We start from the raw sequence: 27,982 nt of genomic DNA, 5'->3' as shown, positions 1-27,982 counted from the left end.
ATTTTTCTCCCACTGGTGGAAAAAATCCAGACGCTGATAATGACTTCAAGATGTGAGTGGGCGTATGAGCTTTAACGTAAAGAATGCGAGTATGATTTCCTGTAAAGGCAGTTACAGTGACTCCTCCCACGCTTTTTCCTTTTTAATCCACCTTTCATCAAATGTATTCATACTTTAAAATGCAACCGATTTGCCACAGCAAATAAAGGTTAACCAACCTTTATCTTCCCCCTAACAAACCCTCTCCTTTGTTCCAACAGGAGTGTGATACCTGACTCCAACCCTGTTTACTTCAGCCGTCATCGAGCTGGGCTTGTACAGCTGCCGGGAATATGAGAAGGGCTCAGGTTACAGTCCCGTTTGTTCAGCGATAACAGCCTTCCACTACATTTACAGTTAGGCAAAGCAGCTCCATGAGGCTGTTACAGAACAAATCCAGTCATTATTGTGCCGGCCCTTATCAGTAACACATAGAAATATGTTCCTAAAGATCATGATAGCAGGACAAGTGAGCAGCCGCAGAGCAAACATGCACCAGCTGTTCCTGGGTGACATGTGGATGTTTGCTTCTGCTGCCCTCCACTGGACAAAAATCACATTTATATTTAGACCTGTGACAAAATCCCTTCCTCAGTTTCATTCTTCTCACGGTTATTGTGAAGGTGTTTGTCTTAAACTTTCCCGGCCTCTTACTAAAACCTAAACTAAAAGAAAAGCTTAAAAAAAGAAAAGCGTTCGTTTCTATCCACAGCCTAGACTTTATTGAACATATGAAAACGAAAGTACAAACAGCAAAAAGCAGAGGATTAACTTTTTGTAGCAAATAAATTAAGTCACTGTTGATTCAGCACAAGAGGCATCAACATTTTACGCTAGAGCCAAATACAGCCTGTTAGCTGATTATCTACAGAACAAGCGGCAAGTGTTGAACACATGCACAAAGTGTAATGAGTATTCCACAAGAATGAAGGCCACAGTGAGCGAGATGTGAGACTTGCACTTTAACTAGTACATACAGTACAACTCACCATATTTATTGTACATTTATGCAATATTTACATACTTCAAACTTGCCTGCAAAGTGTGTGGTTGAAATTACAATCACTTCCATCATCTCTTCAACTCAGCTAAAAGGAGAAAGAGGTTACAAGAAGCTCTTACTGCAATGCCAGACTGGGAAATGAGAGTATGATGTCATCACAAAAAGCCAGGCTTATTGTCAACTTTGTGTATATATATATATATATATATATATATATATATCACGCACACACAACCTGCTCACACAGCGCGAGAAGCCATGAGAACCATGTGGAAATTTAGTTTCTGCAAACAGATTGAAATCAAGGCAAAACACGCCAAAAAAAAGAGAAAGAGAGAAACAGGAAGTGACACAAAATGGTATAGACAGTATTGTACTGAACAGATCTAAATGCATACAAATGTGCAATAAAAGTCTGAATTTGTCTCAGAATGTTATCTCTAGCACAGAAAGTTTAGCTTCCTTAATAATAGATAAATGAGCCTTCTGTAATTGAGTAAGGTGGATGTGATGGGCAAAGGGTGGGAATAAAGGGGAGGGCAGGAGGGAATCATCTTAGTAGGAGCGGATGGCAGGTGGAACGTGGGCGCAGTCCTGCTCATCGAGAGAGCTGTCGATCACAGGGCGGTACTCCAATGTGACCTGTGATTGGTCAAAAGCAAAGGAGTATGAGGATACTGACAGCTGAAGCTGTCAATAGCTTCAAAAACTGTTTAAATTATTCTGTAAGACACAGACAAACACACACACTGAGGGGGTCATCACCTTTCCAGTCTTTTGATCAACGAAGGACAGAGTGTGCTTCCTCCAGTGCTGGTCATACGGCTTCTTCTCCTGACCCTGCAGGGGCTTAGAGTAGTCGTACTCATCCACACGTTCCTGAAGCACAGTTCAAAGAAATGTTGGCAGAGAGCAGATTGTATAGACATTAATTCCATCCTTACGCTAAACATGTTGACGCAGACCTTGTAGTCCTCTCTGGCGTGGGCTCCCCTGCTCTCCTTTCTCTGCTCGGCAGAGTTGATGGTCTGGACGGCGTTCAGCAGCAGATTCTGCAGCTCTAGCGATTCCACCAAGTCGGTGTTCCACACAATGCCTGAAGGAGAGAGGATGAAATTTAGAGGGGAGGAAAAAAAACAAACCCATTTCAAAGTAACCCTCCAACAACTTTTTGCACAAGAAGAGCAGCAGTGTGGTGCAGTACCTCTGTCAAAGGTCTTGATGTCCTCCAGGGTCTGATAAATAGCATCCATCTTATCGCATCCTTCCTTCAGGACAGAGCCAGTACGGAATACCGCAGCATGGGTCTGCATGGTCTGAAAGCAGAAGCAGAGAAACACGTTACTCTAAATGAACCACGACAATGAAATCTCATGGATGACACAGGGGCCAGTTGTGGTGTTTCACACCTGTTTAACCTGTGTGGTGGTGGTAATCAAATCCAGATATCAAGTCATCCTGGCCAATGCTCATTATCATTGTAAAGATATATGTAAGAACTACTGCTGTCAAAATTTGCATTAATGCAAATTAATCTGCCATCACGGTCAACGCGATTAAATTATTTTAATGCAACTAACATCTGGAGTGCAGAATAACTCAAAATCCCTGAACTGTTTCTGTCAACGCATTCCGGGCAGTTTGTCCAAGTAGTTACCTTCGCAAATGCGCAAATGGGCAGTTGATCTGGTAGTGACGGGCAGCTGAACCAATCAACTCCGTATGGAAGATGGGAAATTTGGGTATTTAAAAAAAACAACAAGACGGAGCAGTCGACCGACATAAAATATTATGCAGATTGTGCAAGAAGGAATTTTCTTTTCACCGAAGCACCTCCAGTTTGAAATATCACATTGACGCAGAGCATACGTTAGCCAAGCATGCTGCTAGCACTTTGTCGCAAGCTGGGTGACACGTTAGCCAAACCACTTATGAAGCATCGGGGACTCAGTAAGTCTACCTCGGACATATTGACTGACACAATTGCCAAGTGGATTGCAACAAACTGCAGACCTATTAATATCGTTGAGAACACGTGCTTTACATAGCTTTGATGTCTCGTTTCAAGGACTTGAAGTGCCTCCCCAAGAGTGACATGGTAAGTGCGTATATTTTGCCTTTTTTCTCGAGTCTGTTTGCTCAGGCAAATGAAATGCTATTAATATAGAATAAAAATGAATGATAATTAATTGTTATTAATCAAAATTAATCCACAGTAACCCTGTGATGAATCTGATTAAACATTTTAATTGTTTGACAGCACTAATATATATTATATATTAGCGTATACTTGCCTATTAGTATACAAGTTTTTTTAAAGTTGTATTTCGCAGGAGAGAACCTGTGCTAAACGATTGAAGAAAACTATTCAAATTTTCTTTGAATTTAAGCATACATTCTGTTTATTCTGCATTTATTTTATTATATTAGGCCTGTGTGATATGACTAAAATCTCATATCCCAATATAAGACATTTATCGTCCCAACAACGTTATACATCACAAAAATTTTACATTTTCTGTAAATTCTGTGAATCTCGGGCAACTCGACTTGTGTGAAGTGTTTTCAGCTGGAGTCGAGTGTTACATACGTTAAAGCGGCCGGAATTTTGTATTTATTACACGGCGTGCTGCAGGGAAAAAACTAGTAGTAGCACACTCTTTTTAGCTTCTCGTCCGTAAACACTCTGCATACTATTTCACATGATTCAGTTTATCTTGAAAAGTCTCAAAAGGATCTTCAGCTTTATTGTGAAAGGTTTATGTGGAAAATAAACAAGCGGAGGGCAGAGCCACGCGATGGTTTTACCGTCGCTGTTGCTAAAGACGACGCATAAAAACAGTCGCTTGTCCGTCTGTAGTGTTGTTATTTAAAATATAAGAGAAAGAAAGAACTTTAAGGAATTCTACTGTGACCATCAAAATCATCAAAATAATATTGCCGTAGACACCATGAAACAAACGATAGCGTAATATGAAATGATAGACGTTTTCATATCGTCATATCGAACAGCCCTACATGATATTGCATAAGTGTCTGTTAGCTTAAATATAAAGTTGAAAAAAATGTAATTGCAACCAGGCTACTGATCAAATAATGTGATTAATCGCGATAAATTACAGAAAATGGTGCGATTAATTAGTTTTTGTTGTTTTTTTTATTGACAGCAAAAGTAAGAACATTTATGTTTGATTGACCTGTTAGTGAAGAAGTAATATTGAGGAAGAGGTAGAGAGAAGAGCTCTACTACATGAGTTTATTGACACTAGCTTGGTTTGAACTTCCTAAATCTGCCGCTAACAGATGCCGCCCATATTGACTAATATTAAAACTGATAAAAGCAGAACTGAAACAAGAAAAGTATCCTTAGAAACCAAAAAAAGGAAACTAAAATTCACAAAAAAAAACCCCACTGGCACCTGCCCTCATCCCTACTGGATGCATGTATGGTATTGTATCACGACGTCTCAAGTTATCACATTCACACGATTTTCATAATACCTGACCACTGACCTTGAGTTCAAGGTCACTGGGATTCAAACTCCTCTGAGATTTATAGTAGATGCACCTATGGTATGAATTTGGAAGTACTGGGTGACTTCCTTCTTGAGTTATTGCAGTCATAAACTTGGGTTCCCCACACCTGGGTCACGACAATACCCCGTTAACAAAAAGAAAAAAAAAGGGAATGAAAAATAAAAACCTTTCTTGTGGAGAGAAAAGTTTTCTAAACCTTATTTTGTGGCAGGTCTTTCCAGATTGTAGCCATTAGTAAGAGATTTGGTGGTAATTATACATTACATTTTTATGTCCTGATGATTATTATCATTTAGAAAAGATCTACAGATAAGGTGTAGAGTTGTATATAATAAATAATATCTAACAATAATAATAATAAAAATAAATAATTCATGTAAAGCCAAATATTAGTTAAGTACAAATATAATTTATACATCAATATGTCTGTGTTCATGTTAGCATGTCCACCTTCTGCATGTTGAGCCTGATCTCAGAGGTCCTCTGACTTCCGTTGGCAAACCTCAGCCTGTCCAGGTTGGCCACAGACTCCTCTCCTGCGCTGGGCTTCAGAGGGGACAGCTTCTCTCCTGCACAGGAAAAGACAAAAAAGCCAACGTCAGCATGAACACAGAGACAGCAAAAGTGATTTTTCTCCGAATGTGAATGTAGAACAGATATATTTTCTGCTAATATTTTAACAGAAAGTATTAAGTCTGTTTTAATCAGTTGTTTTTATGATTTTTTTTTCATTATTAATGCTTATTTTTTAAGATTAAGAAACTTTTTATTGTAATAAATGTAACCAAATACACTACTTTTGGGATTAATAAAGTATTCTGTGAAAAGCAGAGGTTCTCACCAGGTTTGTGCTGCTCAGCAATGGTGAGGGCGCAAGCTCTGCCAAACACCACCAGGTCCAGCAGGGAGTTGGCACCCAGCCTGTTAGCTCCATGGACACTGGCAGAAGCTGCCTCTCCACAGGCATACAGTCCGGGAACCACCTTGTCCTCGTCGTTGACGTAAGTAATCACCTAAGGGCCAAATATTACAAATCCTAAGCAAGCCCGCTGTGCTCACAACAACAGTGTTAGTGCACGACGCGTGGAGATGACACATGCAGAGATTATGTACCTGTCCCTTGTAGTTTGTGGGTATTCCACCCATGTTGTAGTGGACGGTGGGCAGGACAGGGATGGGTTCTTTGGTGACGTCGACTCCAGCGAAGATCATGGCTGTCTCTGAGATACCAGGCAGCCTTGCGGCCAGCTGCTGAGGAGGCAGGTGGTGAAGCTGCAGGTACACGTGGTCCTTCTCTGGACCAACACCTCTGAAGAAATTAAAAACGTAAACGTCAGTAAGGAACAGGAACTGGCTTAAAAGCTTTGACAGACATCACACAGACAGGTGAGTTGAGCATACCTGCCCTCTCTGATCTCTATGGTCATGGAACGGGACACCACGTCTCTGGAAGCCAGGTCTTTGGCGTTGGGTGCGTAGCGCTCCATGAAGCGCTCTCCTTCACTGTTAATCAGGATTCCTCCCTCACCACGGCAGCCCTCTGTGATCAGACAGCCGGCTCCATAGATTCCTGTAAGCATGAAACATGAAGAAGAAGAAAAAACAAAAAAAAACAAAAACCTGTTACATCCAAATATTTATGAATAAATAACAACAGTAGTTATAAGCTTTCATTCCCATCAAAGAAACACAAGGTCAACACTGTAAATGTAAAATCCACAAGGTTTTATTGCCATGGCACAATATAATGTCAATAAAACCAAAGACATTATGCTTTATAGACCCAGTACTGTTAAGCAATTTCACTAACAATTTTAAAGTTTTATCTCTAGAATCTGTGAAAAACTGTACGTTTTTCCTGCTATATCCACCAACCAATTTAAATCATAGGTTTTCCCCCAGTGTAGCAGAGTTATGCATGAAACATGGCGAAGTCTGCTGCCCTTATGCAACAAGCATTTACAAAGATGGAGCATCTATGCCACAGGGCACATGTGCTACTTCATCCATATTTAATGATATCATGATATCCAGGAAAAACAAAAATAAACATGACCTTTAGGAAAAAGAAAGTTGTCTTCAGGGTAAAATGTAGACATTTAGTGAGTTAAAAGTCTGAAATATTGGTCAATAGTTTTTTCTTTTAGACACATGAAACATGAACAGGTTTCCCTTACATTTTTTATGTGTAGTTAATTTTTAGTGCGGGTGAAACTGGGTCCTCACCTCTCTTCCCCTCGCACTCTCAACATCAGCTCTCCCCAGGGCTGTGTACTAAGCCCACTACTCTACTCCCTCTACACATATTGACTGCAGTCCTGCCCACCCAGAGAACATCATTGTCAAATTTGCTGATGACACAACAGCGGTGGGGCTGATCACAGGGGGAAATGAGGCGGCTTACAGAGATGAGGTCCTGAAACTGGGAGAATGGTGTGCATCAAACAACCTGGCACTTAACATTACCAAGATCAAGGAACTCATCCTGGACTTCAGGTGGAACAGAGCTGCCCCTGCACATCAACGGAGAATGTGTAGAGCGAGTGGAGTCCTTCAAATTCCTTGGGGTCCACATCTCTGCAGACCTCTCCTGGTCAGCTAACACCATGGCGCTAGTCAAGAAAGCCCAGCAGCGGCTACACTTCCTGAGGATGCTCAGGAAGGAGCAACTAAACACCCCGCTGCTGGTGACCTTCTACAGATCCACCATCGAGAGCCTGCTAAACTATGCGGTGACAGTGTGGCACGCCAGCTGCACGGAGGCAGATAAGAAGAGACTGCAGAGGGTGGTAAACACAGCACAAAAAAATCATCGGCTGCCCCCTGCCCTCCTTGTCTGCCGTCTACAACTCCCGTTGTATCAGCAGGGCCAGAAACATCTTAAAGGACACTACCCATCCCGGCTACCATCTTTTCAACCTACTGCCCTCTGGCAGGCGCTTCAGATCCATACGGACCAGAACAAACACACTCAGGGATAGCTTTTCCCCCAAAGCTATAACCATACTCAACTCAAACTTGCACAAAAAGTAATCTGCACTGAAATATCATCAATTCTCTGCCTGTCTGTCTCTGTTATCCATTACTGTACTGTGTATTTATACTTATATTAAGTGTATTGTTAAATTATTCTATAGTTTTTAATGTGCTAAAGCACGTCTGCACTTTTATAGAGCTGTTTCTAATCTCGTTATACGATGTATAACGACAATAAAGGCTTTCAATTCAGTTCAATTCAACTAAGATAATATGACAATGCATTTTAAAAAATAATTTTGTTTTATTGTCACAAGTCGTAGGTTACTCCTTTATGCTCTGCCAGACTGCACTCAGATCAGCTGGTTTTTGTTTTTCTGACTCCAGAAGTTGACAACAGAAGTTGTAGAGTGCCCTCTGGTGGCCAAACTATGTAAAATCATTCATTTTTCTCTCCAATCTCTTCTTAACTATATTACATTTGCACTTACTAGACATTGACTTGTTATTGATACAGCATCTATACTAGTTAACTTTACTGTAGGTATTCCAAACATATCTTTGAGGAATTTGTATAGTTCCTGTGGAGCTTTCGCTTTCAAAATAAAACTCTCCTCAATGCTTCAGCAACATTTTTTGGTTTAATAAATTAAGTTTCTTTTCTCACCAGTGGGATGAAACTGGACAAACTCCATATCCTGGCAGGGCAGACCCGCTCTGGTCACCATCGCATTTCCATCTCCTGTGCTTGTGTGAGCAGATGTGCAGCTGAAATAGGTTCTTCCATAACCCCTGGAAAGAAAGACAGAGCTTATTTCTAAGCTTGTAGATAAAATGACAGTTGAAGAAATGTTTAAGCAAAGGCATCTCCTACCCAGTAGCAATAACAGTGTTCTGGGCTCTGAAGCGGTGGATAGACCCGTCCTCCATACAGAGAGCGATCACCCCTTTACACTCTCCATTCTCCATCAGCAGGTCCAGGGCAAAATACTCCACAAAGTAACTGGTGTCATAACGAAGTGACTGAAGACAAGTCAGGCAGACGCACAGAGGCACTTAACTGGTGCTCCTCGGCAACACAAAGATTACGCTGCAGAAAGAAGGTAGGAAAGTATGTGTACTCACCCTTCCATACAGCGTATGCAGCAGTGAGTGGCCTGTTCTGTCTGCTACACAGCAGCAGCGGTGCGCCTGACCTCCCTTTCCATACTTAAGGCTCTGACCTCCAAAGGCCCTCTGGTAGATCTTGCCCTCCTCAGTGCGGCTGAATGGCATGCCAAAGTTCTCCAGCTAGGAAAAAAAAAGAGGAAACAAGAGCAACATGAATTCCTAATCTGCTGTAACTGTCTTTTTACACAGCTCTGGGTGGAATGACCCCCATCTGGTGTAAATTAAAAATAAAATAAATTAATAATTATTTAAATCCACCAATAAGCTGCTCGGCTTTTATTATGCAATGAGGTATTCCTAAAGATCACATGGCTTACACACTCATTTATGTCTTTTGTTTAAGGCCTAGTACTTGCCAGTTAACATAATGACTTGTTATGCATGTTAGTGTGTTTCTAAGAGAGATCATACCTCTACTACGGCTGCAGGAGCCTGCTCTGTCATGTAGTGGATAGCGTCCTGGTCTCCAAGCCAATCAGATCCCTTCACTGTGTCATAGAAATGCCACCTCCAGTCATCCTCCTCCATGTTCCCCAGAGCCGCATTAATCCCACCCTATTAACCAAGGTAAGTTTAAACATTATGCGTGTTTACTTGATGACTCAAGATTAGTAAAATATTTGCAATGAGATTGAGACTTTGGTCCTAACTGACACACAAAATCATTTACTGTAACCACTGATTTACCTGTGCAGCGACAGTATGAGACCTGGTGGGGAACAGTTTGGTGACACAGGCAGTGTTGAAGCCAGCCTCAGACAGGCCAAAAGCTGCCCTCAGTCCCGCTCCACCAGCTCCAACCACCACAGCATCAAACTCATGATCCACAACTGGGTATTGAGTGGAGATCTGAAACCAGTTGAAAAGACAATGTACTGCAAACATTTTTGAAGCAATGAGAGTGTACTCTACGTATGCGGAGTCCTGGTTTTCATATCATATACATACTGTTCTGCATTAAAAAAAACCACAAACTTAATGTGGCTTACGTCATCTGATACTTTGGCATTTTTCTTCTTGCCATAAATGGAAAAGTGGAAGTTCCTGGAACCTTGAACTGCAGCAGCAGGGACCTGGCAGAAGAAAAAGCAACTTAAATAAAACTAAAATTAATCCCAAACATAAAACACACTGAAAAACCAGACTCTGCTAATAAACACAACAAAATGATTATTCAATGAAGTGAAGTTTTAAAGCTTTAAACGTTCAGTCTTGGCACCTCCACAACCCATAATTCATATCATTAATATTTTGAGCCATTCATCACTGAAAATGTTACCAGCATTTACACAGCTGATCTTGTCAGATGCAAATGTATTTTAAACCTTCTGTAGTTCAACACTGACTTGAATTTAAAAGTATACAAACCTGCCAGTAGGAGGAACTAATGCATCACTTTAACAGACACAACAACACTGTGCCCCACGTGCTTAAACTTTCCTGACAAAATGTGAAGTAATTAAAATAATTTTGTGTGAGATATCCTTATTCACACATGATGAATAAACCATTTACACTAAATGACTGAATTTCCCAAAATCACTTTAGTGTAAACAACTTACACTAAGCTAGCAGACCGTTGATCTTCATTGCCCTTTGACACAATGTGATTAAGACTATTCAACATTTTATTCTTCACAGCACAGTGAAAAAGAGGTTCCCCAATCCCACTGATGCAAATACAGACTCTCCATATTGGGAAGAAGCTCATTATACATTATAGCAAGGAGGGTCTTAAACACTAAAATGATAATATCATATAAATCACAGGTGATGATTTATCATGTAAATTATCATCTAGCATCTCTTAGATCAACTGACTGTCTGCTTGGCCAACCGATAACAGAGGAGGACACTGAGACTATCCAATGGTCATCTTGAAGTGTGCTCATATACCGAGCATGATCCCCTGAGAAATTGTACTGTGGGTAAGTATAGTATAAGACTTGCTGCAAATTCAGAGTAAATAATACTACACCTGGCTAGTTTCTGTTATTTCTGTCACTTTTGGATGTACTGGGGAATGCAGGCGATTTACAGGGTTTCTATCAGTAGAATCAAGTAGAAAGTATACCAAAAAATCTCCTTTTTACATTAATAAGCTGTTTATCGTTATATTTTTAAATTTGCCAGAATAGGATCCCCATGTTAAAAAAAAAAAAAGAACGAATGGCATCTGTTGGTGTAAAATAGCCCGATATCTTATATGCAGGATTTTTTTTTTTTAAGAAAAAAAAAGAATAATTCCTGGTGAATAATAAATAATCTGTTTCTTTTTTTTCTGTTTGGTCTTCCCTACCTGTGGGGCATCAACAATCAGATGCTTACAAGTGTCAGAAAGCAGCAGAAATGACTAACAGATTCATTTAATTTAAGTGTAACTTATATTAATTTCACATTAGAAATTAAAAAAAAAAAGAACAAATTAATGTTAAGCTGAAACTATAAGTTTAACGATCTACATGAGAAGTGACAGGGAGGTTACAGTCTGATCAACTGTCAGGTGGCTCCTGCCTTTGAAAAATGATCTGCTAAAATACAAGCAGCATACCAACCAAAAGCATCTGCTATACCTGTGCCACGACATCAGCAGTGATTTATAATAGGGGGGGGGGGGGACTCCTGCACAAAACTTTCTGTTAACAGCCTTACAGCACTATGTTTAATAATGGCTGTGAAGGCATTTACCAAAACAACCCATAGCAAAAAACAAAACAAAAACAAACGTACGACCATTTTTATAGTGACGATTGCTCTTGGCGGTTATTTTTCATCTTCGTCGGTCTAAACCTTTCATATCTGCAGTTTGCCCCATTTTACTTTTGTAGCTAACAACAGCGTCTACATACTTAGAACTGTTTTACACAAGGGCAGCGGCATTTACGACTTTCATGGTGACGAAACGTCTCGGTTAGGCATTAGAAACAAAGTGAATTGTGGAGATAATAGAAGTGTAATAGATATAATATAAATCATTTTGTTGGACCTGCAAAATACCTTTGCTCATAGTGTCACATTGAAACAGCACCAGCTACATAACAGATTACGCAAGTCAGAATCCGCCGGTTATGAAAGCTTCGTTTTAGAAACAAAAAAGGGAAAATAAAATATTATCTTTTACAATATACTACATATATAAATATTTAACTTTTAAAAGCATCTTTTCACTACTCACTGCTTTCGCAGTAGATAAAACCCTCTTGGAGAGGAGACGGGACGCCGCGCGGACACTCGCCATGTTGTCAGACGAAGGATTGTTCCTGCTGCGCTGCGGAGGAACACATATTCTGCCGGACCGGACTAAACCAATGTGCTAAAAGAGGGGTCACTCATTTATTTAATATTTATATGATAGTTATTATTTAAAGCATTTAGCCATGTGTTTTAAGGGTAATTATTAAATTATTACCTTGAAACCATCTGAGTAAATATACAGGGTTTTTTACTGCAACACTTACAGGTTCTTTTTGAAAGTAATTTTTAAAATCACCCTCTGCCGGCTAAGGTGGAACGTTAAAGCGTTAAAATTGTATAATCTGCGTGTGCAGGAACAAATGCATAAGTGACCTACACTTTTCATTCAAGGTGAGACACAGTTCCATACATTTAACAGGCGTACGCTGACACGTTGTCAGGATTGCAAAACTATGAAGCCCCTTCGTTCTGTTGTGTTTTTTTATAAACACAATGACGAGCCACGAAGCCAAATGTTGGCTAGCATGTAGCACATAGCTAGCTTTGTTTATGGTTAGCTCAGCTGTCAAACTTCCGAATCATGAGAGGCTCCTTTCGCCCTGCATGCCCGGTGCATTGTTTGGATTCATGCTAAAAAGCTATTTGTTAATGCACTTTCACATCCAGTGCTTATTCCAAACACTGTTTTGCAGATTGCACACCCTAGCAGATGCATTGGCGTTTATTCACTGCTCTTTATTCAGCCAGTAGCAAATGATGTGATAGTTAATGCAGAGTAAATTATAGACGTGTCAAAGAGAAAACACCTCTGAGATTATATGTTACTCACAAATAAAAACCGAGAAAGAGTCAATTGTTGGTGATGTTTTGGGCTGAGCTCTCTTCGTGCTTGTGTGTGTGTGTGTGTGTGTGTGTGTAACAGCGGCCTCCATGAACAACTTGAATGATCCCCCAAGATGGAACATCCAACCAGATCCCAGAGGAAGGGGGGCGGGAGCAGGCGATGGCAACCAGTGGAACTACGCCCTGCTGGTCCCCATGCTGGGACTGGCTGCATTTCGTAAGTTACACAAGGAGATTCACCTGTGTGATTGTGGATGAGACAACAGAGTAGAACAGCATATCAATTTCAAATGATCTGCTGTGGTGACCCTTAAAGGGAGCAGTCAAAAGAATATGATGATCAGTGAGTGAGTGTCTGGCTTACAGACACACAGTCTCTTTTGTCATTAGAATGCCAAATGGCATTTAATGATTAACACAGAAGTGGGGGGGGGAGTAGACTAAACTGCAGATCAGTAAAAATTATTCCACTAAAAGGAGACATTTTGACCCTTCCAGGTTAAGCACAGCAGAGGTTTCTTGCACAACTTTACATACTGTAAAACAGGGGGGAAACACCTGCAACAGTTGTAATATACAGAACAATTTTTTGTTTTGTTGTTGTTTTTTGTTTTGTTTTTTATTGACAAGACGCACACATTCTGGCTCGCTGCCTTCATCAGCATCACCATAAAACTTAGCGCAAACCTCCCAACAATTTTTAGGAAGATGGGTATAGGGCAGAGGAAAAACCTACAACTGCTTGTGTGCTTCCCCAGCATGCATCTGTTCTGATCTGTGTGTGATTGTATGATAGATCATCTCTGTTACTTAGATAAAGTCATTGCCATGATTTTATAAAATTCAGTTCATAAGTAGCTCCAGCTACTCTACTCTTCAGAAAATCATGGTAGTATCACTTAACATCTTCCCCATTTTTTTTTATCCCATTGCCCTTTCAGGATGGATCTGGACCAGAGAATCTCAGAGGGAGATCCAGAAGGTGAAAGCTCAGTATGACAAAGATGTGTCTACAATAAAAAGTGATATGGAGGCCCGTTACCGGGAGACTCTTACCGAGAGGCGCAGGGCAGCAGCTACGCTGGAGCTGGAGCTGGAGAAAGAGAGACAGCGGGTCAAAGGGTACAAGCAGGCCCTGGTCTCACAGAGCCAGCAGCTTATGGAAGAAAGAAAGCAGTTACAGCAGGTAAAGATCTGCTGAAGGGTTTATAAGGGATAACGGAGCTAATGAGTAGAAATCTGTCTTAAACCTTTGTTTTCTTCCATCTCAGTTACCTGCCACACATATGTCTTTTGTTGTCCTCCTTTTACATTGAACATTGCACCCATTTTATCATTGTGTCATTTTCCTTTGTAATGCATAGCCTTTACTCACTAACCTTGTATTCTGTCTTCTAACAAGGAGCGAGAGTCCTTAGAGGAAGAGAAGCAAAAGTTGGTGAAATCAGGAGCTGCAGGTGCTCTGCTGCATCAAGCTCTGGAAAAAGAGCAGAACTGGTACAACCGAGCCACAGCCACTCTGAAGGAGTTGGAGGGTTTACTTGTGGAGCGGCAGAACGCCTACTGCTCCCTCATCCAGCCTCGAGATCAGCGGCTGGAGATGGAGAAGAACATGCTGCTTAAGGTCGTTAAAGATCCCATTGGGCCAGACCTGGATCTAGAGACTGACCTGAAGGATATTTTTAAGAGAGACAAGCATTGTGCTGACCTGCTAAACATGGACAGGAGGAAGAACGGAAGCCTCATGTGGGTGTACCTCAAGTACTGGCAGCTGCAAATCACCGTCCAGAAACACAAAAGAGCCGAGGAAGCCATATTAGGAGGAAAAATCCACTCAGACACAAAGTGACAAATAGGCAACATTAAGCTGGTGTTTTGGTTTGACTTGAAGAATGTGGCGAGGGTGTGGTTTAGAAATGGAAAATTCTTGTTTTTTTTATCCCCTCTGTGTAATAACCTTTACTTGTAGGGATGTTATGCAAACACACAGAAGGTCAGTGAGGTCTAACAAGCTGAATATCACCATCTGAAAACTCCACCCTTGATCACATTTTGATGATGCACTAATATCGCTTATAGCAGTTAACCTCAGCTGCTCAGATAAGGATTTATTTCATTTAACTGAAGAAAAACAGAAATATTAGTAGGATTAATCAGGTGATATCCATATTGGATACAAAAATGCATGGTTTATTAAATAGAAGATGATAAAACTTTATAATTTAGCCCCTATAAAAATGTCGATTTAACGTCCATATTTTTGAATGCCATGAATTATTGTCAGTTAAGATTATATCTCGGAAGAACAATTTTTTTATTCCTTAGATAGGAATTCAGGGATGCCATAACACTCTATCAAATCTATTATTATGTTTTTGTAGATAATTTAAGTCTGTTGTTGAAGGAGTGATGTGGGAGATATTTATAAAGACAACTCTGGGACTTTCTGTTTTCAACAACCTCTCTGTTCATTGAGTTTCCTCCATTTAAAACAAGCCTGATCTCATGATCGAGCAGAACAGGGAGGATGTTTCTTATGACTGGTTTGTGGGTACCTCACTAATGTCAGTGACGCCGGACTTAACCGACGGTGCATGTATGCAAAATAGTGCTGAATAATATAATGTGTTGTAAAAAAAAAAAAAAGTAAAATAAAATAAAAAGCACATTTAATTTGTTACTGTAACACACATTCACACATGCAATGAAAGGATTTACTGAATCTGTAGCATTTGTCTTTGGTTATCAGGCCTTTCTGTGCTGCCATGTTTTCATTTTGACCTTGGTGATTAAGTGCTGGATGCTAAACTGACACTTACAACTCTGTGTGGTCATTTAAATACATTTGTTTTTGTTTAGAACTCAGTTTGTAGGTTGTCCTTTTTGTCCATAGAGACTGTTTTTTGGGGGAGGGGGCTTCAAGGAGCAGCTTCATCTGGATTTAGATACAGGAAAGATATAATTTAATCCGTTAGCTATGTGGAGGCTCATAATGCATGATTAAAAAGGTGCATGCACGAGGAATGTGTAAAAACAACTGACACGAGAATATTGATTGAGGTTTGTGAAGCAAGCTTCCAGAAAGTGTTTAATTAAGCTTTACAAACCATAAAAATCACCAGGTGTGACAAAATTGCATTTTCCTCCTGGAACAAAGTTACAGTTCACACCAGACTCAATTCTGCAGCACCCAGAGCTTTTATGCAAATTATAGCACATCTTTTTTTAGTATTATTTAGCTGCTGAAGATATGACACTACTACAAATATAAGTATAGCATGTGAGATAACATCCTCGAGTTTGATGTGCATAAAAATAGTACTTCTAAAATAGTCAATTTTAGAAGAATATTTGATTTTGTTAATACTGCTGAGAAATTTGCTACAACAAAGGCTGTGATCACTCCCTTCTCTGAACCCGATTAGAGATTTCCCTGGGAGAGGACATCAGACTCGAGGCCCTGAAGTTCACTCTAACCGGCTTGCTAAGATCTTGATCTGTGGTGGCTCCTGTTCCCTGTCTATCTGCTCCAGCAATCAGCTTCTCTTTTATAACAGGCTCTTCTGTGTGCCTAAAGCTGGTTGTAGTACGATCCACCTCCCTGCTGGTGTTGAATAAGGGTAGCTGGTGCTTTGTCATCGCTCCACTGGTGCTGCCCAGCATCAGTATCTGGCTGGGGCTCCTCTCCACCATGAAGTGGGCCACCTGTTGCTGTTTATAACTCTCTCTGCGAATGCTGTCGCTCTCTGACAGCTTCAGCCTGCAACACACAGATCAAGCTTTTCTTACATCCGTGAAACACTAACGCTGTATACAGCTGCGTCACTGCCTCTGTGTTAGTTCACATTTTGAATCGTCTGAATTGTTAACTGCAATAAAACACACTGTACAGGCTTGACTGATCAGAGCCTGGTAAGTCATTTTGCTGAGCAAAGCAGATTTTAACTGCTATTCCGTCTAAGTTAAAATACAACATCACATGTCATGGCTTTACTGCCAAATTACAGTGAGCAAATAGGCTGCTTCAGTGTAATACTACATCTTAAAACACCACAACAAACTACAAATACACAGCAAAGCTCAAATGAGCGCAACACAGAATATTTTACCCTCCAAAAAAGTATATTTAGTGAGTCATGCACAGCTCAGTATCTAATGTGAGCAACCTACCTGTACTGTGGTCTGGTTTCAAGGACGAGGCTCACCCAGCAGGCTTCATAGCTCTCTTTCTTCCACCTGTTCTCCTCCCGAAGATCACACCAGGAGTTCACCAGGTAGCAGCCTCCTCTGCTCACACAGTGCATGGTGCGGTTTTGTCCGTAACTCAAATGTTAGTAATTTGCTCCAAGATGAATGTCCTCTTTCATGTGGGTGCTTCTACAGATGAATAAAACTCGTGGGATAAAGGATACAACGATCTGTCAAATCATGCTAAATGTATGTTCAAAACACCGTGAGAAGTGTGTGTGTGTGTGTGTTGGCCAATGTCTTAAATATCCAGTCTTGTTTCTATTTTTACTCCTCTGTGTCACATTGTAGTGAACGTAGTGAATGTCCCTGCTTAAGACATCCTGAAGGTTGTTTTTCACATGAAATGGAATTTAGTTCTTTCCATGATGTGATCCAACCAGAATAATCCAAATGAAAGCTGAACGTGGACCTCTCTGACTTCATCTTTTAGATTTTTATGTACTCTTGGATAAAACTAAGTAGTAATCTTAAACATTAACATTTAATCTATAACTATTCAGTCACATTTATTGTCTCTTGGGTTTGTAAATACACTTTTTTCTCTTATACTGTATATGTTTGTAAGGATCAGTGCGTTTAAAGCTGCGGGACGTGTTAATTCATCTCTGTGTGATGACAGGAAATATAAAATGACTAATCTGCTTAAACGAGATGAATGCAAGATCGCCTATCTGATCGGGTCAGAGAATCCAGCCTCTTGCTCCTCAAGTGTCACATGTTGCTGTGGGGAAACAGCTGAAGGCACTTAGAGCGCTAACTGACACTCACAATCTAACTCATTAATCCGAAGCCGCGTCAGGTCCTCGGCTGAAATCACCACGCTACAAAGGTACTCTGTCGCAGTCATCACTGCTACAGCAGATCAGTAGAGTGCATTCAGTTCTTAAACAGTTTACTTAGTAATTAAATGGTGGATGAGTGGTAGCAGCTTTGAGTTTAACAGAGGTCTTTGATTTCAGATGGAAAGATATAAAGGAAGGCAGGTTATCACTATACTGATGATTGCTACAATAATTAAGAGGGACCCGGCCTTTCCTTATGACCTGTCATACATGTGATGTTACTTAATATGAGAACATGAACCATTTGAAGAAAAACAAGAGAGGAGATACAGGAGTCTAGCTGCTCAACAATCCTGTGTCTCCTTTCCCACATTTCCCATTTCAAGATTGCTCCAAATGTTCCCAGTTGCTGAAAGGTGTAGACTGCAGGAAGACCAGTTCATCACCTGGACTCTTCTACTACAAAGCCATCCTGTTGTCATAGTTGCAGCATGTAGTCTAGCTTTGTCTTGTTGAAATATCCAATGCCTTCCCAAACCATCAGAGATGCAGGCCTTTGAACAGAGTACAGATAACAAACCAGATGTTCCCTCTCCTCTTTAGTTTGCTGGATGGCGCATCCATGTTTTCCAAAAAGATTTTAATATTTCGGTTAATCTGATCACAGAAGAGTTTTCTATTTTGCCTCAGTCCATTTTAAGTGAGCTTAAAGGAGATAACGTCACTTCTAGATCCTCGTCTTCTTCACATAATAGAGGCTTAACGTGCATTTGTGCATGGCACGGTGAACTGTGCTCACAGACAGTGCTCCTGAGCCCATGCAGTGATTTTCACAACAGAAACCTGTTTGATGGAGAGTCGCCTGACGGCTTGAAGGCAAAGGCACCCACCTGACCTTGATTTTTAAAGTCTTACACTGAAATTGTTCCACAATTTGATTTTGTTTTTTTGCTTCTGAGAAACTCTGCCTCTCTAAGATGCTCTTTTTTTAATGTTACTAACCTGTTCACAATTCACCTAATTAGCTGTGAAATGTTCCTCTGGCTGTTTTTGTAGTTCTGCTTACTTTTCCATCTTCTTTGAGACATGTTGCTGCCTTTAAATTAAAAATTAGCTACTATTGCTCATGAAGCATTAAAATAGCTCAGATTAAATGTTTTCTAGGCTCTATTGTGAATAAAAATGGATTCATGAGGTTTCCAAATCATTGTATTATTTTTCTTTTTAATTTACATATTACACAGCTTCCCAACTTTTCTGAAAATGGGATTGTAATTGTTGTGTTTGGGATCTGCATGATGGTCAGTGTGAGGGGATTTTTTTTCTAATATTGCCATTTCATGCACACACAGCTCTGTGAGCACAGAAGCCCCTCCCACCTGCTGCTCAAATTTTGTGCTAATGAGGGGTAGCCAATCAAAAGAAATCTAGCTTTAAAGGAAGGGGAGCTAAGAGGTAAATAAGGATTATTCTGAGCTTTAATTCAAGCTGCCCTAGAATAGTTCAATGAAGATAAAGTGTTAGAAATTAGCATGATAGGCAAAATACTGAAACAGTGCTGATAAAACACACTTGCCAATATTAAATCATTTTTTATACGTTTGTACACTTACAGTTCACGGGTTCACCACCTTTGTACACCTGCAATTTAGGTATCATTCATTTGATAAAGCAAGAGAGATAACACAAATACAGTTAACGATTAATTTGATGGATTGCATACAAATGTCTGCAGATGTTACAAAATATTTAAGGTTAAAATATATTTGGCAGCCTTAATTAAAAGGCAAGTGAAAGCATTTGTTTAAAAATATACTAAATTCTTGCTAAAGAATTTGGTAAGAACATAACAAGCAAGATTACAGCGCTGTGCAAACCAAGTAAACCAAAGTAATTTCAGTGGAACACTGATAAGCCCGGTCTTATCAAACTATGAGGGGGAAACTGAATCACAGGGACACTGAGGCAGTGGAAGGTATGCTGGACTCATCCCAGCAAAAACAGTCTACTCCAGCGACACATGAGCCACCGTTACATGACTTTGGTTTAATGCCGAATCCTGATTAAAGGAAGTTGTGGCTGAAGCGACGTTGCATGCTTGTTTGTACACACCAGTGTCTGATCCTGTTAACCGACAGTTTTCTACCACAAGCAATTGTGCAGCCAGACTCTGATAAGCATTAGAAAGCAGTAAACATGACAGTGACACTCATGATTTGATGTTAAGTGTTCCAGATCTTAAAAACATCAGACTCTGAGTCATTATTCCATTTATAGTGAAAGCACCTCTCGTCACTAATAATTGTGATTGCATATGTTCATTTTCCTCCTACTTTAAGGAGAGAGGTCACACAACAGGGTTTAAATGGGATTTGATAAACTAGAATATGTTCATTTTTTTAAGAATTAATGGCGTCCCTCCAATGCTCAGAAGACTGGAGAACGTTTCATAAACAGTCTGGAAGTTTCCTCCTGTTTCATGAAGCAGAAGAAGTCATTCACCTTCACCCAAAGCAGATTATTTCAAATAAGGAATTTATTGTCAAACCATCAAAAGTATTATGCAGTTGAATTATGTCCATAATCTGACAGTCTTGGCTTTTAGAAAAACCGAACTATGATATCATCAACTCCAAAGGCATATTTTCTACTGGAAACACGTTTCTGATGTTTAAGCTCTCTGGATCAGTTCTGAACAAACTAATTCTTAATTTGTGGAAGAAAAACTGACCCAGAGAGACTGAAATATGCTGTTTGTCGTGGTATATGTCACACACAGCTTCAGTAGTTGAACCATGCAGGCCTTTTCCTGGGCCTCTCCACTATCCTCTTGTCTTTGTCCTGCTCCTTTGGGATTTCCCCCTCATATAAGACCACAGTCTCCACAGTGGGGGCCTTCAATGGGCCTCCTTCCATGGCTTGAATCTGATGACGAATCATACTGGTCTCCTTGCACACCTTAGTGTAACAGAAGCCACACAGGATGTGTTTCTGTTTCAAGTGGCCACACTCTGGACACGGCTCGATGTTGTTCTGAGGAAGAGAGGGGTGCAGGGGAAAGCAAACAGGGTCAATGGATGCAAGCGACTGCTTCTCTAAATGTTTCTGATCATCTTTGATATTCCTGCACCACACTTTGTGGTCTCGTTTTAGTAAACACTACCTATATACATCAATGGTAGCATTTACACATCACTGGGGTTAGGTATCACTTTAAAATAAAGCTAGTTTTATTTTTCTTTCTTTCTGTCCAGCAAACAGGAGAGCTGCACCACACACACATTGAAGGTGGCCACTTGACATTAGTGTGACCCGTTCAGCTTCTTATCACATGTGACATGGTCACAACGCTCCCTTCTATTACACAGTTGTAGAGCTGAATAGTGTCATTTTTTGTTTTCATAGTGATGTCTAAGTGAAGCTCAACTCTCAGCGCTCCAATACAAAATATCATTTTATTCTGTTCGAAATTTCTATGAAACTGTGTTTTAAAAAGTGTACAAATTGAGTTCAGACCAAAGAAAATTCCTCACTCAAGGAATTTTTGCTCTAAGGGAGTCGGAAAATAGGCTTACAAGTATTAACATTTTAACCTGGGAGTCTATGAGGACTGACCCAGGGGATGCCACAGGTCTTGCAAGCATGAAACTAAAGTAAAATAAAAATAATCTCATTTCCCCATAATTGAATCTGTTTAGATAGTTTGATCAGACACATTCAAGAGGAGAAACAGCAATTGAAGAAGTATAAATAAAAATCTTTGGGAGACAAAAATAATTTCCGAAGGAAAAAATACTTCAAATACTGTATTTTGGGCCAAAGTTCACTGACTTTGCAGCTAAATTAGATGATGCTTTAGAAGAATTGCCTATATAGGTCCGTGCCAATGCTAAAATGTTTGCCTCCTAGAAAGATTTTGGATTCAGTTTAAAATATTAGTATCTTTCACAAAGTACACTTTCATTTCAATCTGCGTACTCTGATCTATGGAAGTCACTCCAGCTGGACCCAACGTTAATGAACGAGGTGCTCTCCTTAAATCCTAAATATTACCAGTGACTCGTCGTACTGAATGGTTTATTTGCCACAAATCAAACCCCTCTTTGCAGTAAAATTAGGTACCAGTAAGACAGATGAAGCTATAATTTGGTTTAAACGTTGAAATGACCCAATGAGATCATCCAGTCACTGCGGAGCGTACCTTGACTTTAATAAGTTTGCTCTCAGCTCTCCTCCTGGTGCGGTTGACCTCGATTGTGCGCCTCTTCTTGGGTGCTGCCATCCACATGATGCTGTCCAAGAGGCCGGGTTGCTGCTCCGGGCTCTGCTGCTCCTCCAGCTGCTGCTCCTGGTCGAGCTGAGGCAGGAGGCTGGGGCCGTTCACAGCCAGACCCGGAGCTGCACGCAGAAGGAAACAACGTTACAGGAATCACTACGTCTTTAACTCCACCGAAACAGCAACACGACACGGACTGGTGGTATTAAATGAAAAATGTCTTTAATGAGTATGTTTGTGTGAATGACCCCATCGTAAAAAGAGGCTGTTAGCAGCAGCTCACTCACCCAACTGTGCTTCTAGTCCGACCGCCTGCAACAGTCTACTCTCAATGCGCAGCAGAGAGCACCTGAGGCTGTGAATTAACGCGGATAAATTCATCATTTTTGTTACCAACACGCTTCCTCTTCTTCCAGCATGTCAAACAGTTCACGGTCACTGAGGATCCCTACGTCGTAAAACAGCGACGCCAAGCTGCACTTCGTCTGTTTAATTTCCGGCACACAAAAGGAAAGATTTTGTACGCTGCTGCCATCTAGCGGTGAACCGTGGAGCTTTTATTGTAGCAAAACTGTGTCTCAATCCTTGTGTGCATATTTTAGATTTGTGTGGAAATTTGAGTTCAAGCTTTCCAGCTGTTTTTTGTTTTTTTGCTATAGCTATATTTTTGCTATTTAGTTCAGTTTAGTATCCAGAGTGAATGTTCTTGTTTAAGCTTTTTTTTGATTGTTTTAAAATGTTTAGTTTTAATTTCGTTTCTATTAGTTTTATTTTTAGTTGTGATCGTTTTTTTTGCAATACTTTACTTTTCGATTTTCCACTTAGCGAAGCATGAACAAAACACACCTCTAAACCCACGCACACAGAAGAGGAGAAACAACGACAACGAAAATAAAGATGAGTGTAGGTGATGTTTTCAAGTGGAATACAACTATTCATCTCTGAGATCAATCTAAAAATAGGCAGCTTTCCAGCTTTCCGGGTAATGGTTTACACTTTTTGACAATGCATAGTGCCAATTCCAGGAACTTCTGTGGGCTTTTTCTTAATAGTGTACTAACATTTGTAAAGTCTCCTAATAAACATATTTGAGGATCTAAAGAAAAGAGTAACTCTAAAAGTTTTGACATTTTTGCCAGAATGTGTTTACCTTTATGCAAAACCACGTACTGTGCAGGAATGAATCCTCCTCAATGCCACATTTAAAGCACAGACTAGAGAACTCTGGTTTATATTTATGTAATCTTTGTGACATAATACAAGCTTGGTGGAGAAAGCCACCATATACTGGGCATGTGTCAAAGACAAGGTTTAGGAAAATCAGTCAATTTATTATAAAAAACAAAACACAGAACCTTCTAAAAGTAGAAATCCAGAGTTTCAATAAACACACCATCCAATGCCGCATCAGGCAACTTGTAATAAGATTTTTTACCAAATTAACAAATACTAAAACTAAGTATTTTCTATAAATAAAACCTTTAGTTTTATGTTAATTTAGTTACCCTAACGGACACAAAATGATCTCAGTTCATTTAATTTTTTTGTTCAGAAGTCTAGTTTTAGTTTTTAGTTTTAGTTAACCATAATGATATGTAATCACACAAATATCTACACTCAGTTCAAAATATGTAAATATGTATTTTATTTTATTTTAAAGAATAATATATACTTAAGAAAAATATTTTTTCAAAACAGTGGAAAGGACTAAACTCCCAAGTTTAATGAAATGCAAAGTAAAAATGATAAAAAACGGAGTCATAAAATAATATTGATCGAGCACACAATCTTCACAGGTGGCGATGTTCACTCGTGATCGCACTTGGAGCTCTCCAGAGCAGCAGAGAAGAAGAAGAAGCTCAAGATGGCGGAACGTGGTTACAGTTTCTCTCTCACCACATTTAGGTAAACTTTGTCAAAATATGGATAAAATTGAGTAGCCGCATCGAAGCTTATGGCATGTAACAATTGCTTTGTGGCAGTAGCGTCATCACATGTATGCATTACTTTTTATTTCAAAACGTAGATGAGGTTTTGGAGCCGCTGGAGTTGATGCACTGTCATTGCCGGATAATGAATCGGCTAACATCGCCTATTAGCATGTTGGCTAACAGTTTTTCCAAACTGAACATTCGAAAAGATAAACTTTGTTCAAACCCATAACAAAAGCTCACCTGTTTTAATGCGGAACAGTACCCGAGCAGACTGAAATGGACGGCTTGGTTTTGAATGCTAAATATTTAGATTATTTTGGCAAAGCGTCGAATTAGCTTAAATGAGTCAGTTGTTTTAGATTTTACTTTCAGTTTCGTCTCTGTTAGTTACAATACGCTAATTCGGATTTCCAATCGTTTATCTGACTTTAACACATAGTGAAGCAGCTTGTTGTGTTTTTTTTCTCTTGCAGCCCCTCCGGTAAGCTGGTACAGATCGAGTATGCTCTGGCAGCTGTAGCAGCCGGAGCCCCCTCGGTGGGCATCAAAGGTGAGTCCAGAACTCGACTGTAGCTTTGAGAGTGAATCTGTCAACATGTTAGCGACGCAAAGCATACTTGAAAGCTCTGCACATTCAAGCAGAGTTGAAACTGGTTAGAAACGCATATTCTTCAAAAACTGCGTGACTCTTGATTTCCAGCTTCCAATGGCGTTGTCTTGGCAACAGAGAAAAAACAGAAGTCCATACTGTATGATGAACAGAGCGTCCATAAAGTGGAGCCCATCACTAAACACATAGGAATGGTCTACAGCGGCATGGGGCCTGACTACCGGTGAGTGTTGCCAACGGCTTTGCAGACTATAGTGTGACATTTTGTTAGGCAACTGAAATGACAACTGAAAGCTAATTGCAGAAAAATAATGAGTGTGTCATGTTGGCAGGGTTTTAGTGCGGCGAGCCCGCAAGTTGGCACAACAGTACTTCCTGGTTTACCAGGAGCCCATTCCTACAGGCCAGCTTGTCCAGAGGGTGGCCTCTGTGATGCAGGAGTACACACAGTCTGGGTGGGTATATACTTAACAAAACAAACAAACATACATACATACACACACACACACACACACACACACACACACACACACACACAAAGGTAGACACACTGCTGTTTACTAGTGACATGCTTTAGGGGTAGAATTTGTTTTGCATTGCTGTGATATTTTCTCAAAATTCAGTCCACTTTAAAAGACGTGTTAATGTGTTACTGATTTTGCTTGACAGTTTCGAGGTCTTTAGAGAGAAATTAATTAGTGACGTGTAATATTTCTCTTTTTTTCACCCCTCCATCCCTAGTGGAGTGCGTCCATTCGGTGTGTCTCTGCTGATAGCTGGATGGGATGAAGACCAGCCCTACTTGTTCCAGTCGGACCCTTCTGTACGTTCTTCTAGTTCTCAGCACTGCTGCCTACAGCTCAGGATTAAATATTGCTTGTGCTTTTAAAAATGCTTTTGCAGGTCATCCTGCTAACCTAAAGTTTTTTTTTATTCTGTTTGTGATTGGCAGGGTGCATATTTCGCATGGAAAGCCACAGCCATGGGGAAGAACTATGTTAATGGAAAAACATTCCTTGAAAAAAGGTACACGTAAATGAGTAACTCATTATTTCCCTGTTTTCATTCATATTACTAAATTGTTGCATGTTTATGTAAAACTTATAAGGAATATATATTACGTCTGATTCTGTCACAGTTTTTCTGTATAATTGTTTGCTTAAGGCCAACTTTAGTACTTATGCGCTTATGTACATTAGTGCTCAAAAGCACTGACGCTCTGCAGGCTTCCAGATATTGGCCTGTTAGAAAAAAATAAGCCTTTACAAAGGTGCGGTTTGGCTAAAACAGGTTGTTTTTGAGTTGAAAGATGGTTCTGAAAAGTGAATTCAGTGCCAAAGTGACTTAAACCTGCAGAGGGCGACCTCTGTTAAATTAGAAGTCTGAGAGGATGGCCATACAACTCACTTGAATTATCTTGTTAAAAAAAATCTTAAGTAGTTTATGGCCTTAGTAACACAGTTTGAGCCTCATTTTTAATGAAAGAATGATACATATTCAGAGTATAGTAGATGGCAATGCATAAAGTCCAAACTCAAGAACATAAATAAGAAGTGCTGGAAGTCCACTAACCAGTGGGATAGATGCATCATTTATATGAAATCTGAAGGGCTCCATAAGATAAGTAAGTTGCCTTTCACATCAACTTAAGGGATGCCGCACAATAAAATATATTGTTGGAAATTAGAATTATAGGTCCCATTTATAAAGTCACGTTTAATTAAAATTCAGTGATTTTCTGTTCCATGGACTGAGCTTGATATTTTGTACTGGATGTATTTGGTGCTCGGTGGCCAAACTCCCACAGTAAGAGCTCTGTGTATTTACTGTAGCTGTCTCAATGATCATGTGTAAACTGTGTTTAGAGTGCTATATCTCATTTGTGGTTTATTATAAAGCAGTTTGAATGAGTGGTAACCAATAAGCTCTTCACACAGTTTGAATTTAGACTGTTGACCTACTTTAAATTGTCTATTTTGAAAATGAAGACTGGGTAAATGCATTTTAAAGGCTCTGTACTTGAATAGAGAACCATTAACACACAGCACCATTTAATGCAAAAAGGAGCTGCTGTGAAAGGGGTCTATTGTTTCAATAGTTCAAGGGTTTGACCACTTTGTTTTTCTTCCTCAGGTATAACAATGACTTGGAATTAGAAGACGCCATCCACACAGCCATCCTGACATTAAAGGTATGCAGCTTGTAACCAGAAACGGCTTAGTGACTCCACCTTAGTGGTGGTTATTCAAACCATCTTGTCTTTGTGTTTCAGGAGAGTTTTGAGGGTCAGATGACAGAGGAGAACATTGAGGTGGGCATCTGCAACGAGGCTGGCTTCAAAAGACTCACCCCAGCAGAGGTGAAAGACTACCTGGCAGCCATTGCTTGAACACATCCCCCTCGGTCACATTCAAGACAAAAGCCAGCACAGTAGCCAATTGTCTCATGATGCTTTTTTTTTTTTTTTTTTTTGTAAACCCATTATAAAGATAATATGGCCCCATTGTCTTATGATGAGACAGCTTCTGTTCTCCAAACACCGGAGAAAAAAAACTGCTGTAACTTCTTCATATTCATAGTTGTTATTATTATGCATTCTTATCTTGTATGACAGAATTAAATGGCCTGTTGACCATCACAACAGGCCGGCTGACCAGACCCATTAAAGTAATGAGGCAGCCGTTGTGCATTGACTAAAATCTGCCAGTGGCAAATAACCGATCTTTAACCAGTTGGTATTGTTGTTGAACACACCCTGGTGCTGTGAAATGTGACAGTTGGCTACTGTGCAAATGAAAAGGAATGTGGACTCTGATGAGTAAAATCTCAAGTCTTCCATCAAATCTGTTTTTGTTGCTCATTAATGTTTGAAAGGCACTTAAGATCGAGCATGGATTTATTCAAAAGTGGTATTGCTAGACATGGCTTGGGTTTTAAATGTAAGTGAGACTTCTTGAGCCCAGGAGAAGCCTTAATTTGCATCCCTGATTAATTCTTCCTCATCCACTCTGAAACCCACTAGGAAAGAGGATAAACAAAAGAAGCACATAGGGAGGATCTAATGGGAGATTCTGAGATTTTACTGTCAGGATCTGATTGCCTGTACAGCAGTTTTACATGATGTACTCTTTTTTTCTTTTTAGCCTACAAACAGTTCCAAAGTTTGTATTTTTTTCCTCTCTTCTGATATCTGTCACTTATTCAAATAAAAGCCGGTGAGTTTGTGATGACTCCGTGTGTTTAATGTATGTGCTTTTGTTGTGAAATGGCAGCCTTATCGCGGTGTTTTTATGTTCAAACTGCGAATGAGCCGTTTGAATATCTGCGGACTTAAATGAGCGCGTACTTCACAGCAGAGCGCGCTCT

The 27,982-nt window shown here is 40.0% G+C and overlaps 5 protein-coding genes across 5 annotated transcripts; 2 read left to right on the top strand and 3 right to left on the bottom strand.

The window, feature by feature from the left end:
- Positions 1-738: 738 nt before the first annotated feature.
- Positions 739-12,022, bottom strand: sdha (succinate dehydrogenase complex, subunit A, flavoprotein (Fp)). Its single transcript, XM_085290960.1, has 15 exons — positions 11,901-12,022; positions 9,715-9,798; positions 9,413-9,574; positions 9,137-9,280; positions 8,681-8,845; positions 8,430-8,578; positions 8,223-8,347; positions 5,981-6,149; positions 5,693-5,888; positions 5,421-5,592; positions 5,030-5,148; positions 2,247-2,358; positions 2,008-2,138; positions 1,808-1,921; positions 739-1,684 (listed from the first exon to the last, which is right to left on the bottom strand). The coding sequence occupies exons 1-15, from the start codon at positions 11,961-11,963 to the stop codon at positions 1,598-1,600; spliced, it is 1,992 nt and encodes a 663-aa protein (XP_085147086.1). The 5' UTR covers positions 11,964-12,022; the 3' UTR covers positions 739-1,597.
- Positions 12,023-12,191: 169 nt separating this feature from the next.
- Positions 12,192-15,624, top strand: ccdc127a (coiled-coil domain containing 127a). The gene is made up of 4 exons (XM_085290957.1): positions 12,192-12,310; positions 12,843-12,980; positions 13,705-13,949; positions 14,166-15,624. Exons 2-4 carry the CDS (start codon positions 12,851-12,853, stop codon positions 14,610-14,612), a joined length of 822 nt encoding a protein of 273 aa, XP_085147083.1. The 5' UTR covers positions 12,192-12,310; positions 12,843-12,850; the 3' UTR covers positions 14,613-15,624.
- A 205-nt stretch (positions 15,625-15,829) lies between these two features.
- LOC146563705 (telethonin) lies at positions 15,830-17,203 on the bottom strand. Its single transcript, XM_085290958.1, has 2 exons — positions 16,934-17,203; positions 15,830-16,523 (listed from the first exon to the last, which is right to left on the bottom strand). Exons 1-2 carry the CDS (start codon positions 17,065-17,067, stop codon positions 16,163-16,165), a joined length of 495 nt encoding a protein of 164 aa, XP_085147084.1. The 5' UTR covers positions 17,068-17,203; the 3' UTR covers positions 15,830-16,162.
- A 3,111-nt stretch (positions 17,204-20,314) lies between these two features.
- mrpl32 (mitochondrial ribosomal protein L32) lies at positions 20,315-22,545 on the bottom strand. Its single transcript, XM_085290956.1, has 3 exons — positions 22,360-22,545; positions 21,998-22,194; positions 20,315-20,829 (listed from the first exon to the last, which is right to left on the bottom strand). Exons 1-3 carry the CDS (start codon positions 22,454-22,456, stop codon positions 20,578-20,580), a joined length of 546 nt encoding a protein of 181 aa, XP_085147082.1. The 5' UTR covers positions 22,457-22,545; the 3' UTR covers positions 20,315-20,577.
- Positions 22,546-23,854: 1,309 nt separating this feature from the next.
- psma2a (proteasome 20S subunit alpha 2a) lies at positions 23,855-27,840 on the top strand. The gene is made up of 8 exons (XM_085290954.1): positions 23,855-23,977; positions 24,480-24,556; positions 24,707-24,839; positions 24,949-25,071; positions 25,358-25,439; positions 25,569-25,642; positions 26,750-26,807; positions 26,889-27,840. Exons 1-8 carry the CDS (start codon positions 23,937-23,939, stop codon positions 27,003-27,005), a joined length of 705 nt encoding a protein of 234 aa, XP_085147080.1. The 5' UTR covers positions 23,855-23,936; the 3' UTR covers positions 27,006-27,840.
- The last annotated feature ends 142 nt before the right edge of the window (positions 27,841-27,982 follow it).

The sequence above is a fragment of the Mchenga conophoros genome, linkage group LG11 (assembly GCF_057382185.1).
Source record: "Mchenga conophoros isolate Kocher_MC1m ecotype Shallow Benthic linkage group LG11, M_conophoros_male_GT1.1, whole genome shotgun sequence".
Taxonomy (NCBI): Eukaryota; Metazoa; Chordata; class Actinopteri; order Cichliformes; family Cichlidae; genus Mchenga; species Mchenga conophoros.
Note: the sequence above shows the minus strand (reverse complement) of the source record. Positions and strands in the feature narration are given on the sequence as shown.